General features: G+C 45.1%; 1 protein-coding gene across 1 annotated transcript in view; it reads left to right on the top strand.

Moving 5' to 3' along the window:
* The window catches only part of LOC112635423 (kinesin-like protein KIF28P), a 64,259-nt gene that overhangs the window by 14,046 nt on the left and 33,473 nt on the right, over window positions 1–16,740 (top strand). Inside the window, 4 exon segments of the mRNA XM_025403589.1 lie at window positions 270–473; window positions 6,123–6,158; window positions 11,251–11,475; window positions 13,803–13,957. Of these exon segments, the coding sequence (XP_025259374.1) occupies window positions 270–473; window positions 6,123–6,158; window positions 11,251–11,475; window positions 13,803–13,957 (620 nt within the window).

The raw sequence follows: 16,740 nt of genomic DNA, 5'->3' as shown, positions 1-16,740 counted from the left end.
GGATTAGCTAGTTCAGGATGTACCTGATGTGATCCATGAAGGTAAATGATCAGTGTTTTCCAAGTCGACAAATCCCTTTGTTTTCAGTTTCACTCCACCTGTTCTAAGCTGCATCTGAGTTGTATTTCAAGCAGGTCGTATGGTATGAATTGAGGTGGGATTTTTGAAAGCCAGGATATTTATTCGGATTTAAGAGGACTGAGAAAGCAGGGAAGAGGAGCCCTGCATGCCACTGACTGTGCCGGCCACGCCACCTGTCGTCTTTCCAGAGAGACGTCTTCCACGACCTTGGCAGGGGAATCCTGGACAGCGCTTGGCAAGGTTATAATGCAACCCTCCTAGCCTACGGCCAAACTGGCTCCGGGAAAAGCTATTCCATGATTGGGTTTGGTGCAAACCAGGGTATTATTCCAACTGTGTGTGAGGAGCTCTTTCAAGCAACTGAGAACCAGGGGAGAAATCAAGAACACCAGGTGCGTATTCTCGAATCCCTTCTCTAAGGGATTGTGTTTTTTCATTCCAAACCCCTCCCCCAAATGGAAGTTCTCAGCGTCTCTATTTTAGGATAATGTTTGTTTTTCATACCAAAATGTTTATATGATTACAAAATCATGTTGCAGCTAAATAAGATGGTGGATTTTTCTGGTTATATGGAGGCAAATCCAAGGAAAGTCACTCTGGTGTAATATGCTAGAGTCAGACATCTTAATTGCTAACACTAACAAGGGATTATTATTGGATATTATTATTTGGTTTATAAAACAAAGCCTTAGCCGACTCACGTCTGTGGCTGCCTTTGCCACCCTCTTCTGCCAACGTTGTGGCTCTATGCTCGTCTTCATCAACGTGTTTTTAGTGCTGAAGAATATTACTTTGTTTTTAAATTGTTTTTTACACAGAGCATAGCCTTTTACTTGTCCTAGCACACGAGACCCAAGACCAAATTTTAGATTCACTGAACGTTGGTGATATTTTCAAGATGGAGTGTACCATGAACATAATTAGCTTTAAAACATGACAGGAGAATGTCAACAAATGCCTGTAAGCATAGTTAATGGTTCTGCTTTCCTAAAATGGTAGCACCGTTTAAGCTGGTGTTATGAAAACGCAATACTGCATATTTTTTATCTTATTTTCCTGATGTTAATGGTAACATGTTCAAGTTAGAGAATTTTATATTTATAATATCACCTAACTACCGCTAACATTTCAGTACCTTTCTAATATTTATTCATTTAGATTTATATATTTTGTAGAGATGGGGTCTTGCTATGTTGCCCAGGCTGGTCTCAAACTCCTGACCTCAAGCAATCCCTCCTCCTTGTCCTCCTAAAGCTCTGGGATTACAGACATGAGCCACTGTGCCCGGCCTCTAATTTTTAATTCAAATATTTTCAAAGGAATACAAGTCCAGTTTAAAACCTCAAATAGCCAAGAGAAAGAACATGTCCACACAAAAACTCGTACATGAATTTTCCATGGCAGCATATTTATAATAGCCACGAAGAGGAAACAGCCTAACGCCCATCCACCGATGAACGGTTGAATAAAATGTGGTCTATCCTTACAACGGGCAATTCAGCCTTAAAAAGGAATGAAATTCTTTTTTTTTTTTTTTTAATTTTTTTTATTGAGACGGAGTCTCGCTCTGTCGCCCAGGCTGGAGTGCAGTGGCCAGATCTCAGCTCACTGCAAGCTCCGCCTCCCGGGTTCACGCCATTCTCCTGCCTCAGCCTCCTGAGTAGCTGGGACTACAGGCACCTGCCACCATGCCCGGCTAAGTTTTTGTATTTTTTAGTAGAGATGGGGTTTCACCGTGTTAGCCAGGATGGTCTCGATCTCCTGACCTCGTGATCCACCTGCCTCAGCCTCCCCAAGTGCTGGGATTACAGGCATGAGCCACCGCGCCTGGCCAAAAAGGAATGAAATTCTAACAGATTACAACGTGGACAAACCTTGGACGTGTCATTCTAAGTACAAGAAGTCAGAGACAAAAGACCACACACTGTATGATGCCATTTGAAGGAAACCTCCAGGATAAGAAAATCTAGAGATAGAAAAGAAATTGGCAGCTGCCTTGGGCTGGATGTTGTGGGGAGGGGAGAGGAGGGGAGAAGGTAGAGAAAGGGGAGTAACAGTTTTGTCAGTAAACAAAATATTCTAAATTTAGGTTGTTGACAGTTTCACAGCTCTGTGAGTATACTAAAAACCATTGCGTGGAAAGCTGGTGAATTATACGGTATGTGAATTATATCTCAATTAAGCTGTCAAACTTCAAATTGTTCTGAAAGGCTTTAATGTAAACCACCAGTCTCCCGCCCACCCTTTCCCCTTTCCCGGTATTCTCGTTACTTTCTTCAATCTTTTCACTGTTTGCCCTGGTAGCCATCTCCATATTTTAAAATAATGTTGGTTTTTCTCCTCTGCAAAAGCAATTCTGGACACTATCTACTGTCTTCCCACAGTGGCAGAAGAAAATTTAACTCGGACACACCAATGCCCCCAACCACAGTACGTTTCTCACACATACTCCCCAGCCACAGTACCTTCCCCCCACATACCCCCCAGCCACAGTACCTTCTCCACACATACTCCCCAGCCACGGTACCTTCCCCCCCCCACATACTCCCCAGCCACAGTACCTTCCCCCCACATACTCCCCAGCCACGGTACGTTCCCCCCACATACTCCCCAGCCACGGTACGTTCCCCTCACATACTCCCCAGCCACGGTACTTTACCCCCACATACTCCCCAGCCACGGTGCCTTCCCCCCACATACTCCCCAGCCACGGTACCTTCCCCCCACATACTCCCCAACTACAATATGTCCCCCTGCCATACTCCCTACATTTAGGACAATGCTTATTATAACATTTGGTTAAATCAATAATTGTTAACATCTTATTATTTTTTCTTAACAGTGTCTACCTCAGAATTTAATTATGAACATTTTAACTGCACAAGTATTGTTCACTGCTGCACCAAATACCGCATACATCCTTTCCACATTTTATTTTTCTTGGAATTTTTAATTGCCATTTTAATTATGTTTACTTTTCTATAAATCTAAGTGCTCCAAATCACTGTCACATACCTACTGAGAATCTTTTCCATACACTCCAATGTACTGGTACCATGATATTTGGGGTCTCCTTCAGCAGGAGTCCTCAGTTCTCCTATTACAATTGTGTTAATTGTATTAGCACAATTTGGAGCGCTGTTGCTGCAGGGCTACTTAACGCTGTCATTCTGGAACTTGACTTCAACCTTCACCTTCGTTGGCTCCCCTGACTCCTGGACCCAATGTATTCTTCTTTTTTGATTTACTCTCTTTTTGCTGCAATTTTCTCAGAAAAGGTGCATCCAGAGTACATTTTTCTTTTCATCCTTTGCACAACTGAAAATATCTTTTCCTACCTCCACACTTGACTGACATTTACCTGGAGTAGAATTCTCTGAGAATATTGAAGGCCTCCGTTATATTTTAAGTTCTAGTGTTGCAGCTGAGAAGTTGGCTACCATTCTGATCGCCAGTTCTTTGTATGCAACCATTTTTGACGGTCAGTTTCTCTCTCGCAGCCTTCAGGGTCTTCGCATTATCCTTGATGTTCTGACATCTTTTTGTTGTTGTTGTTGAGACGGAGTCTCGCTCTGTCGCCCAGGCTGGAGTGCAGTGGCCGGATCTCAGCTCACTGCAAGCTCCGCCCCCCGGGTTCCCGCCATTCTCCTGCCTCAGCCTCCCGAGTAGCTGGGACTACAGGCGCCGCCACCTCGCCCGGCTAGTTTTTTGTATTTTTTTAGTAGAGACGGGGTTTCACCGTGTTAGCCAGGATGGTCTCGATCTCCTGACCTCGTGATCTGCCCGTCTCGGCCTCCCAAAGTGCTGGGATTACAGGCTTGAGCCACCGCGCCCGGCCCGATGTTCTGACATCTTAATGAGTCTTTTTTCATTTATCATGCTGGACACTTGGTGGACCTTTTTCAATTTGGAGATTCCTGTCCTTCAGTTCTGGAAAACTTTTCTTATGTTATTTCTTATTTTATCTCCTGTATTTCTTGTTTTCCCTTTCTGAAATTCCTACTAATTGGATTTTGGGCCTCTCGTACTAATGTTCTAATTTTATTATCTTTTACAACCTATCTTCTATTTCTTGGTCTTTTCTTTTTTAAAAGAGATGGAGTCTCACTGTGTTGCCCAGGCTTGTCTTGAACTCCTGGGCTCAAGGGATCCTCCTGGCATCAGTCTCTCAAGTAGCTGGAATTCCAAGTGTGAGCCACCACTGGTTTTTTATTCTGCATTCTAAAAGTTTCCCTTAATGTTATTATAACCCTCCTGCATTTTTATTTTGGCTGTCATTCATAAATTTAATTTACAAGCACTTTCTTTTATTCTCTGGTTGTTCTTTCAAATAAAATCCTCTTTTTTTCCATGGGTATAATTCTTTCTTTGAGGCTATTACTTCTAGGGCTTTAAAAAATATTTCTAAGCTGAGCACGGTGACTCATGCCTGTAATCCCAGCACTTTGAGAGGACGAGGGGGGCATATCACTTGAGGCCAGGAGTTCAAGACCAGCCTGAGCAAGATGGAAAAATCCCACCTCTACTAAAAATACAAAAGTTGGCCGGGCGTGGTGGCATGATCCTATAGTCCCAACTACTCAGGAGGCTGAGGCAGGAGAATTGCTTGAGCCCAGCGGTTGAGGCTACAGTGAGCTGAGATCATACCACTACATTTCCAGCCTGGGCGACAGTGGAACCTTGTCTTAAAAAAAAAAAAAAAAATGCTGGGCATGGTGGCTCACACCTGTAATCCCAGCACTTTGGGAGGCCGAGGCAGGTGAATCACAAGGTCAGGAGTTCGAGACCAGCCTGGCCAACATGGTGAAACCCCCGTCTCTACTGAAAATACAAAAAAATTAGCTGGGCCTGGTGGTGGGCACCTGTAATCCCAGCTACTTGGGAGACTGAGACAGCAGAATCGCTTGAACCTGGGAGGCAGAGGTTGCAGTGAGCCAAGATTGCGCCACTGCACTCCAGCCCGGGTGACAGTGCGAGACTCTGCCTCAAAAAAAAAAAAAAAGAAAAGAAAAGAAAAGAAAAGAAAGAAAAAAACATTGCCTTTTACTCTCTCAGTCTGTTTCTTGAGTTCCTTCTTTCTACTTGTTTGTTTTAACCCCTCTCTCTATATTGCAGGCTTCCTCTGTCTGCTAATCCTTGGCCTTTTGTTCATTTTGAAACATGAGACACCCTTACATGGATATATTACATATGGAAAATAAAAATAAAAAACATGAGACATACGGAAGCTAACAGGAAGCTCTGTAGCTGCAAGGCCTGACTAGCAAGACTTACTGCGGGGTGACAGACAAGCCAGCTTTTTCTTGGGGGAGGTGGGAAAATGCCAGTACTCGAGGCCTTTGCTCTAGACTAGAGCCATCCAGAGTCCCCCACTCCTGCTTAAGAGGTGCGAGGTTGGCTAGCAGGAGTCCGAGAGCATGGGCGGGTGGAGACCAGTCTCTCCACATATGTTCAGGTTGGGGCGTGAACATGAAAGAACAGCCTTTCTCTGTCCCCAGTCGAGACCAAAACACATGTACTACTGTTTTGTATCTTTTTGTTGTTGTTTTTATTTTTGTGAGATGGAGCCTCACTCTGTCGCCCAGGCTGGAGTGCAGTGGTGCGATCTCAGCTCATTGCAACCTCCACCTCCCAGGTTCAAGTGACTCTCCTGCCTCAGCCTCCCGAACAGCTGGGACTACAAGCACCCGCCACCACGCCTGGCTAATTTTTGTGTTTTTAGTGGAGATGTGGTTTCACCATGTTGGCCACACTGGTCCCGAACTTCTGACCTCAAGTGATCCGCCCGCCTCGGCCTCCCAAAGTCCTGGGATTACAGGCGTGAGCCACCGCGTCCAGCCTATATCTGTTTTTAATTATAGTAGGAACTTCCCCCATATCATTATTTGAGAACCTCATATTGCACATTGAAACAGAGCTTTGCTTTATTTAGCATCAGCTTTTTTCCCGTTGTTCAACATTTGTTGTTTCCCTATCACTTCTCTGCCCCCAAAATAACTGTTTCAAGAGAATATTTACTTTGTGTGCTCTTCTCCATGCAGGTTACGTTCAGCATGCTGGAAATTTACAATGAACAGGTAATAGAGATGTTTCTGACATGCAAATCTGGGCGACTCTGCAGCTCAGCAAACCTGTGGGACTCAGGGTCACCTGTCCTGCCCGTAAACTCTGGCCTGGCCTCAACCGCCCAGCCCCACCTACCTCTCCAACTTCATCAACGTCCCCTTCTTTTCACGCATGGAACTGTTCTTCCTTTCCAGAGCATGTTCTCCTTTCTCGCATCTATTCTTTCTCTGCCTGGAGCACCGATTCTCCTTTCTCTGTCCTTAAAGAAACCACTAAACTTGAAGATCCAGCTCAAGGTCAGCACCTTGCTCTGTCTGAGGCAGGTAGCTTCAGCCGGCATGACACTGCACAGGGACTGGCAAACTTTACCCGCCAAGGGCCAGGTAGTCAATAGTTCAGGCTTTGGGGGTCACGCTGTCCCTGCTGCAGGCACTCAACTCTGCTGTCATAGTTCAACAGAAGCCGTAGACGAGATGGGAGAAGGCGCAACTGTCTGTGTATCAATGAAACTTTACTTATAGACACTAAATTTGAATATTACATCATTTTCATATGTCACAAAATAGTACTTTTGTTTCAGCCATTTAAAAACGTGATAAACACTCAGAGTTCAAGGGTCAAAAGCAGGCGGTGGGCTGAATTCGGCTCACAGGTTGTGGTTCCCCAGCTCCTGGAGAGTCGGAAGAGGATGGTTTCAAAGCCCAGCTCTCCTGTTTACTAGCTGTCTGACTTTGGAAACTCATCTTATCTCAGAGCTCAGTTTGCATTTTCATAAGGAAAATTTAAAATAAGACACTACATCTGAAGATGTACTACATTTTTAAATGTCTAACACAGTGCCTATCCAAAGCTAGATCTTCAGCATTTTTTTCATTCTACCCTTTCCCCTTGCACTTACTACACTGTACTGTAAAATTTTATTTACATAGTTGTGATTTCCAAATAATCACATACCTTTTCATCCACAGGACTTATGCAATATTTAGTCTAGAATCAGTGCTTCCTAGATGCTTGCTGAATGGATACATTGACAAATGTACCTATAACTGTGGGTTTCTTATGGTCAGAGGCCATATGCTAATAGTTTTAGTGGAACCCCAGAAACTTCCCAAACCCTGGACCTTACTCCCTTTACTACTGGCTTCTTATGGGGAAGAATGGGGGGAGGAGGACATCTTACCATGGTCCCCCTACTGACAGCCACTCATGATGATAATCTCTCTGGAATTCTGTTCCTTATCTCTAAGTAAGAGAATCAGGGCTGGGCGCGATGGCTCACGCCTGTAATCCCAGCACTTTGGGAGGCTGAGGCAGGCAGATCACAAGGTCAGGAGATCGAGACCATCCTGGTTAACATGGCGAAACCCTGTTTCTACTAAAAAATACCAAAAATTAGCTGGGCGAGGTGGTGGGCGCCTGTAGTCCCAGGAGGCTACTCAGGAGGCTGAGGCAGGAGAATGGCGTGAACCCGGGAGGCAGAGCTTGTAGTGAGCCGAGATTGCGCCACTGTACTCCAGCCTGGGTGACAGAGCAAGACTCCGTCTCAAAAAAACAACAACAAAAGCAGAGAATTGGGCATCCTAAGTTTCACTCTTGTCCGTGTGAAGAGACCACCAAACAGGCTTTGTGTGGGCAACAAGACTGTTTATTTCACCTGGGTACAGGCGGGCTGAGTCCGAAAAGAGTCAGTGAAGGGAGATAAGGGTGGGGCTGTTTTATAGGATTGGGGTGGGTAGTGGAAAATTACAGTCAAAGGGGGTTGTTCTCTGGCTGGCAGGAGTGGGGGTCACAAGGTACTACTCAGTGGGGGAGCTTTTGAGCCAGGATGAGCCAGGAGAAGGAATTTCACAAGGTGATGTCACCAGTTGAGGCAGGAACAGGCCATTTTCACTGCTTTTGTGGTTCTTCAGTTACTTCAGGCCATCTGGATGTATACGTGCAGGTCACAGGGGATATGATGGCTTAGCTTGGGCTCAGAGGCCTGACACTAAGATCCTTTTCAAGCCTCATTTTTCCGTCAGTTCTTTCAGCAGTCAATTAAATAAGGTCTGTTAAATATCCTTAATGTTTTAGACAGAATGCTAGACTCTGAGGATGAATAAAACCTAAGACATGATTCCCGCCCTGGAGCAGCTTAGTGGAGGACGCAACACTCACTGCAGCAAGTAACACGATGCTATGTGTGCACACGAGCGAGCGGCACCCGGGCGGAGGCTTGGAAGCCGGGGTGGAGCGAATGCCACCACCGCTGTGCCCTGCCGTCCGCAGAGGAGTGAGGCTGGGCCTTGAAAGAGGGTTATGAGTTTGGCGAGGCAGAGAAGTGAGGGTGCAAGGTGCAAATAGAAATAGCGGCACTTCCGGCAGCAGGATGGGTATTTTAAATCCATTAACACATGAAAGTTAGCATTTACGGGGCAGGCAAGTACCCTGTGTGGCGGGAGTGGGTATGAGGCTGCTGAGGGTAGGGGGAGCATCCGGGGATGAAGCCAAAGACTGTTGCCAAGAAGGAAAGTCCTTCAATGAGCAGTCAACGGAGAACCAAGCAAGGCTTCCAAACGGGGGAGTAAAATATCAGATCGGGGTTTTAGGTTTTTCTCCAGCGGCAGAGTGAAGCCGGACTTGAAGGAGTGCCAGACAGAGCAGAGCAGGAGTTAGGAGGCTCTCGATGGCCCAGGTCAGGGACAAGGTTGTGGTGATCTTTTTTTCTCTTTCTTTCCTTTTTGAAACAAGGTCTCTGTCTGTTGCCCAGGCTGGAGTACAGTGGCATGATCATAACTCACTGTAACCTTAAACTCCTGGGCTCGAGTGATCCTCCTACCTCAGCCTCCAAGTAGCTGGAGCTACAGGCGCACACTACCATGCCCAGCTAATTTAAAAAAAAAAAAAATTGTGGAGACAGGGTGTCACTATGTTGCCCAGGCTGGTCTCGAACTCCTGGCCTCAGGTAATCTTCCTGCCTCGGCCTCCCAAAGGATTACAGGCAGGAGCCACCGCACCCGGCCCATCGTCACTCTTGATCTCCAGGTATAACTTGAGGGTCCTGCTGCCAGCATCTGTCCCTGTCAGTCCCTGTACTTCCATTCCATCCAGATACACTTACTTGCCGTTTTTCTAATAAGCCTGATTCAGTCATGTCTTCAGTCTGATATGCCACTTCCTATCATTTCTATCACGGGGGAAATTACAGAAAGGCTTCCTAGCTAAGGCAGAAGTTGTCCCCATTTTGATGTTTTATCTCCGGCACCTTATGTCTGTCATCCTAATTTTGCTTCCCCCAAACTTCAATCTGCGATCTTGCCTGGACTCTAGGACTTAAAGCCACAGACGCTCGAGCTCGGGGAGAGCTTAGAGATCATTTAATCTGTCCTTCTAGAAGGAGAACACTGGTAATGTCAGAGACTTTCCAAAGGTCTCACATGTTGGAGGCAGAACCAAGACTAAGATGCCAGGTCTGATTCTCAGTCCGGGTCTCTCTGCACCACGTAACACAGGCTGCTCCGGCTCGACTGGGACATATCATGACTCTGCTTTGCCTTCTTAGCAGTGGCTTTGAGAGTAAGGGGACATGGGAATTTCCCTAAGGCCCTGGTGTAAGCATCATCACACAAACCTCCCATAATAAAATCCAAAGAATTACTCAGATTTTCTGGTTTGGTTAGGCTGTTGCAAATACTGGGGTTTTGTTTGTTTGTTTTTTTGAGATGGAGTCTCTTCTGTCACCCAGGCTGGAGTGCAGTGGTGTGTTCTCAGCTCACTGCAATCTCTGCCTCCCGGGTTCAAGTGATTCTCCTGCCGCAGCCTCCTGAGTAGCTGGGACTATAGGTGCCCGCCAACATGCCCGGCTAATTTGTTTTGTATTTTTAGTAGAGATGAGGTTTCACCATCTTGGCCAGAACGGTCTTGAACTCCTGACCTCTAATGATCCACCAGCCTCAGCCTCCCAAAGTGCTGGGATTATAGGCGTGAGCCACCATGCCTGGCCACAAATACTGTTGAGACTAAGTTTCCCTTGGAAGTAGAGGTCTCAGGGTAGTGGTATTTGTTGTGCCATGACTTAACCTAGGCAGAATGTGTCTTCTGCGCATATTAGGTACTTTGAACATTACTAACTTCCAATTACTTTTATTATTTATCACTGTTCTTAGTAAAGTAAGACTTCATTACTTTGTAATACAGAATTTAGAAAGAGGCTATGATGGTTTATTTTTATATTATCTGCAAAGGAGTTGCTAATGAAATAGAGTTAATGAGATTGCCAGGAGAATATTTGTGTTAATAAAAGAACAATGTGTTCAAGTGCAAAAACTTCAGAAGCACCTATTTATAGACAGACCGCTGTGGACACCTACTCACACACCTCATCATGCTGCAAAGGCAGCTTCCCCGGCCCCTGGAGCAGTGAACTAAGTGTCAGGTGTGAGCCCAGCTCCAGTTGCACTGTGCATGCAATGCTCATCGCGCATGCTCTGTGTCAGGAACTGTGAGGATCCCTTGGTGAAAAGACACCCACAGTGGTCTAGGCATATACCTGACAATAAAAAAACTGTATTTCTAAAAGAAATTTTTTTTTAACTTAAAAAGAAAAGCTGGCCAGGCGCGGTGGCTCACACCTGTAATTCCAGCACTTTGGGAGGCGGAGGCAGGCAGATCACCTGACGTCAGGAGTTTGATACCAGCCTGGCCCACATGGTAAAACCCTGTCTCTACTGAAAATACAAAAGTAGCCAGACATGATGGCGTATGCCTATAACCTGAGCTACTTGGGAGGCTGAGGCAGGAGAATCGCTTGAACCGGGGAGGGGGAGGTTGCCGTGAGCCGAGATCACGCCATTGCACTCCAGCCTGGGCAACCAAAGCAAAACTGTCTCCAGGGGGAGGGCGGGGGGAAGCATGCTTCTGACTTCACTAATTACGGCAGTCTTCCTATCCTTTTGCTTGCAATTTCCCTATTTCTTACTCTGCTAAATTATGAAATACCTACAGAAATGTATCCATTCATCCAATAACTATTATCGAGCATCTATATAGGCAGAGATGCAGAAGTGAAGTAAACAACCACCCCTGCCTTCCTGAAGTTTACATTATTTGTTCTATTTTCTATAGATAAGAGATTTACTGTCCAGAACCAAAAAACCTGGTGGGCTCAGAGTAAGGGAAGATCAACAGCTGGGCTTTTACGTGGAAGGCCTGAAGTTGGTGCCCTGTCAGAACTATGCCCAAATTGAAAGGCTGATGGAACAAGGAACAAAAATAAGGACCACGGCTTCGACCAACATGAATGCCAGCAGCAGCCGGTCCCACCTGGTCATCACCATCCAGTTCAAGCAGGTGAGAGCCGAGTGGACACCACTGTCCCCATCTCCAGAAAAGGCCTCTCTGGGAGGAAGGCTCCCCCTGCGGAAGGCTCCCTCTGGTGGGATCTCCACACAAGGCTGCTCTGCAGAAGGCTCCTCCTGCGGAAGGCTCCCCCTGGCATAATGGGTTGGTGGGTATTATAGGATCCTGCAGATTTGACCTATGGATGAAGGTGGCTCTTCCAACCACAGCATATAGAGCCAGAAACAGGAAAAGGGGACATGTGTGCCCTTTTCCTGCCTCCCTCCCACCTCAATGGTCACACCCCACCCAGCCTAAGTGAGCCTATCAGAGCCCCAAAGGGCCCCATAGGACTAAGAGCTGTTTTCCCTCAAGTACATTCCAGGGCTTGGAGAAATAAGCTTTGACCCCAATTTGATCAAGGAGCAAATTGTGAAGGTATGAGAGTGTCTCCAAGGTTTATCCTGGAGAACTGCATCAGCAACACATCTGTTCATTACCACCGTGAGACCAGCATTCAGGCCCACAAGCCTGAGGACTGCCAGGTACTGAAGTACCCTTTCCATGCGTGGATGCATCAAGTTTTTTTTTTTTTTGAAACAGAGTTTTGCTCTTGTTGCCCAGGCTGGAGTGCAATGGCACGATCTCGGCTCACTGCAACCTCCGCCTCCCAGGCTCAAGCGATTCTCCTGCCACAGCCTCCCGAGTAGCTGGGATTACTGGCGTGCACCATCATGCCTGGCTAATTTTGTATTTTTAGTAGAGACGGGGTTTCTCCATGTTGGTCAGGCTGGTCTTGAACTCCCGACCTCAGGTGACCCGCCCACCTTGGCCTCCCAAAGTGCTGGGATTACAGGCGTGAGCCACCGCGCCCGGCTGCACCCAGTAAGTTCTTAGGAAGCAAGCAGTGCATGCAGCATTCCACTAACTAGAATCTTAGATCAACTAGAGCCCACTTTGATCCTCCACACCGGTACCTCGGTGGACATCAGAGAGTGATCTCTACAGTGCCACCAGTTTGATCTAGAAATGGCTATTCACAAATCCTGGGTCAATGTTACATGTAGCTATGATCCTACCACCTCTGTCCCCTAAGTCTTAGTACCAGTAATAGAACAGTAATCCATGAAAAGAATCCCGTTCTATGCAGGAATAAGGGGAAAGCACGGGACTGTGTTCAAGTCTGGACACCTCTGTTCACCAGCTCTAAGCCTTTGGGAAATAACCTCTGAGCCTCAGTTTCCTCTTCTGTAAGATGAGACGAGATACTCTCCTTGCAGTAACGTCAGGAAGCTTGAATAAGATATTGCATTTGAAGGAACTTTGTAAACTTTTAAGTACTATTCACTTGATTTCACAATGTTAGTAAAATTCGCCAACTTTATATATGGTTTGCCCTGATATTTTTTTAACTTGGTATTTTAGGGGCAAGTGAAGAAATTAGCTAGGAAAAAAGGAGTGAAGAGAGTTAGCACCGTACTCTGTATATTGGGATCAGTAGTGATATTAACACCTGATATTGTGTGCCAGGCGTGTGCTACAACCATCACCTCTGTGATCTCTAACCCTCATAACATCTCAGGAATGCGTTCCTATCACTGGTTTGCCGCTGTGAAAGTTGAAACTCTGAAAAGATAAGTCGTTTGCACAAAGTCACGGAGGCTGCAAAGGAATCTGTAGGATCCTGAAGTACATGCTCTTTCCACATGACCACACAGTCCTGAAGAGCTACTTATTTTGCAGATTTCACAGTGATTTATATTAAGAATTTATTGATTATAGAAATAATGGAGCACTAATCGGTATCTAGCGTTTTACTGGAAAGGAGATTTACAGAATGGGAAGAGGAGACAGATATTTTATTGTAAAATGTTATTGTAGGGAATGGCATTTTATGTTGCAGATTTTGTTTTTTCAGTCTGAAATACAATGAAAACAACCATTTAAGGCCAGGCGCGGTGGCTCACGCCTGTAATTCCAGCACTTCGGGAGGTTGAGGTGGGTGGATCGCTTGAGGTCAGGAGTTTGAGACCGGCCTGTACAATATGGTGAAACCCCATCTCTACTAAGGATACGAAAATTAGCCAGCTGTGGTGGCAGGTGCCTGTAGTCTCAGCTACTCAGGAGGCTGAGGCAGGAGAATCACTTGAACCTGGGAGGTGGAGGTTGCAGTGAGCCAAGATCATGCCACTGCACTCCAGCCTGGGAGACTGGGAGACAGAGCAAGACTGTTTCAAAAAAAAAAAAAAAAGACCACTTTACATGTCAAGGGGAGTGCCCGCCCATGCAGCCTGCCACCTCCCTAATACTGTGGCATGACCTGTGACGCTTTTCTCCAGGTTTTCCTAGAAAGAGACCTCACCAAACAATCCAGCATTAATTTGGTGGACCTGGCAGGAAGTGAGAGGCAGAAATCTTCAGGATCTGAAGGAGACAGACTGAGGGAAGGATCACGCGTTAACTTAAGTTTAACCAATTTGGGAAATGTTATCAGGTAAATCATCAGTGAACCGGTATTTGTGTTATAAAAACGACCTCAGGTATGAAAAACTGGACTAACGATAACCCTTGGTGCATGATCCGCTGGTGTCACTGGCTCATGCCTGGGTTGCCTCTATATTTTATTTTAAACCAATTACTTTATTTTTAAATAGAGTAACACTGATACAACTGCCATCCAACCCAAGAATTGTTGGTGTTCCTCTCCTATGCTCCCCTTGGAGGTAACCATCATCTTGAATTTTATGTTCTCTCCCTGCTCAGCTCTCTCCTTCCTGGTTTTATCACATGTGAATATTATTGCTTAGTAACTCTCATTTCTGAACTTTATAAAAAGGGTGAAATTCTGTTTTGTCTTCTGGAACTTTAAAAACTTTTCTCATTAAGGTATAAACTACAGTAAAGTACACAAATCCTATGCATTCAGCACATAAGTTTTTATAGATGTATATACCTCCGTCATTATCATCCAGATCAGAGTATAACACATTTCCAAAACCCACACAGCTCTTCATACTCCCTCCCAGTTGACACTCCCACCAGAAGAAATGGACCTTTGTCATTGTGGATTAGATTTGCCTAATTGTAGTGATTTTCGTATAAATGCAATCATTTTTATGAGGTCACCGGCTTAACCATCTGGCTTCTTTCACCAAGGATTGCATCTATGATATTAATCAAAGTTGTTTCATGTATCAGTTATTATTTTCATTGTTATGCAATATATCAATGTGTGAATATCTCATAATTTACTTATCCTTTCTCCAATTGAGGGGCATTTAGCTTATTTCCAGGTTTGGGCTGTTATAAAGTTGCTGTGAATGTTTTTATATGTGTATTTTGGGGAAAATAGTCACTCATTTCTCTTGGGTATGTAGGCAGGAGTAGGACTGCGAGGACTTGCTTTCAGACTCAGCGGTATTAACAGTATCTATCCACATGATGCTGAACCTAGAGTGAGTTTTCCATTCTTTCACTGAACATTGTCTATGAGATTCTTCCACGTTGTTGCGTGGAGCAATCCTTGTTTTTCATTGTTGCGTAGGATTCCACTGTGGGAATATGCCACAATTTATTCATTCCCTGACTGGCATTTTGATTGTCCCCAGTTTGTTTTTTGCTATTATAAGTAGTGCTATTATGAACATTCCTGTGCAAATCATTGGGTATTAACACCGTCATGCATCGCTTAACAATGGGAATATCGGCCGGACATGGTGGCTCACGCCTGTAATCCCAGCACTTTGGGAGGCCAAGGCAGGCGGATCACCTGAGGTCAGGAGTTCAAGACCAGCCTGACCAACAGGGAGAAACCCTGTCTCTGCTAAAAATACAAAATTAGCTGGGCGTGGTAGTACATGCCTATAATCCCAGCTACTCGGGAGGCTGAGGCAGGAGAATCACTTGAACCCGGGAGGTGGAGGTTGCAGTGAGCCGAGATGGCACCATTGTACTCCAGCCTGGGTGACAAGAGTGAAACACAGTGTCAAAACAAAACAAAACAAAAAAACGCAACAACAACAAAAAAGCAATGGCAATATGGAGGCCAGCGTGGGTGGATCACTTGAGCCAAGGAAGTTGAGACCACCATGGGTAACGTGGCAAAACCTCATCTCAAAAAATTTTTTTAAATTAGCCAGACGTGGTGGTGCCTGCCTGTAATCCCAGTAACTCAGGAGGCTGAGGTGGGAGGATCACTTGAGTCCAGGAGGCAGAGGTTGCAGTGAGCTCTGATTATGCCACTGCACTCCAGGCTGGGTGACACAGTGAGGCCCTGGCTCAAAACAAAACAAAACTAACAAAAATCCAGTGGGGATATGTTCTCAGAAATGCATCAGTAGGCGATTTTGTTGTGTAGACATCAGAGAGTGTACTTACACAAACCTCGATGGGATGGCGTTGCCTGCAGAGCACCAGGCTCTTTGTTATAAAAGTGCTCCCAGCTGTGCTTCTACCGCAGTACAGCATGTAACTGGGCTGAATATCGCAGGCAACTGTAACATAACAGTAAGTACTTGTATATCTAAACATAGAAAAGATACAGAAAAAAATATGGTGGTTTCATCACTGCTGTGTGTACAGTCTGTGGTTGACCACCACATGGTTATGGGATGTGTGACTGTATTAAAGTTTGCATATAGACAAATAACTAAAATTGTTGGATTCTAAGGTATATGAATACCCAATTTTGAAAGATGTTAACAGACTTTTCCAAAATAGTTGGACCCATTTAATTCCCAGCAGCAATGTATCAGATATCGGATTGATCTACATCTTTTCTAAGACTTGGTATTATCAGATTTCTTTATATTTACCAATTAAGTTGGTGCAAATAAATCTTACTATGGTCTTGATGTTCCTGGTTACTAATGAGTTTACGCATCTTGATATGCTTCTTAGCAATGTACTTCCTCTTGCAATGCCTGTTACTTTTTTTTTCCTATCATTCTCTTGAGTTATTGCCTTTGTATTGACTTGTAGGCATTCTTTACAGATTTATTATTCTTTTCTCAGGTAAATGTATTAAAAGTATCTCTCCCAGTTAACTTGTCTTTCCACTTTAAGGTGTTTGTTGATGAGCAGAAGTTATGGTTATGGTTTATGTTTTGCATTTGTTTCCTGTTTAAGAAAATTAGAAGGCCGGGCCCGGTGGCTCAAGCCTGTAATCCCAGCACTTTGGGAGGCCGAGACGGGCGGATCACGAGGTCAAGAGATCGAGACCATCCTGGCTAACACGGTGAAACCCCGTCTCTACTAAAAATATAAAAAAATTATCCG

Source organism: Theropithecus gelada, chromosome 1, assembly GCF_003255815.1.
Source record: "Theropithecus gelada isolate Dixy chromosome 1, Tgel_1.0, whole genome shotgun sequence".
NCBI classification, from domain to species: Eukaryota; Metazoa; Chordata; class Mammalia; order Primates; family Cercopithecidae; genus Theropithecus; species Theropithecus gelada.
The sequence above is the reverse complement of the archived record's forward strand: the minus strand, read 5'-3'. Positions and strand labels throughout refer to the sequence as shown.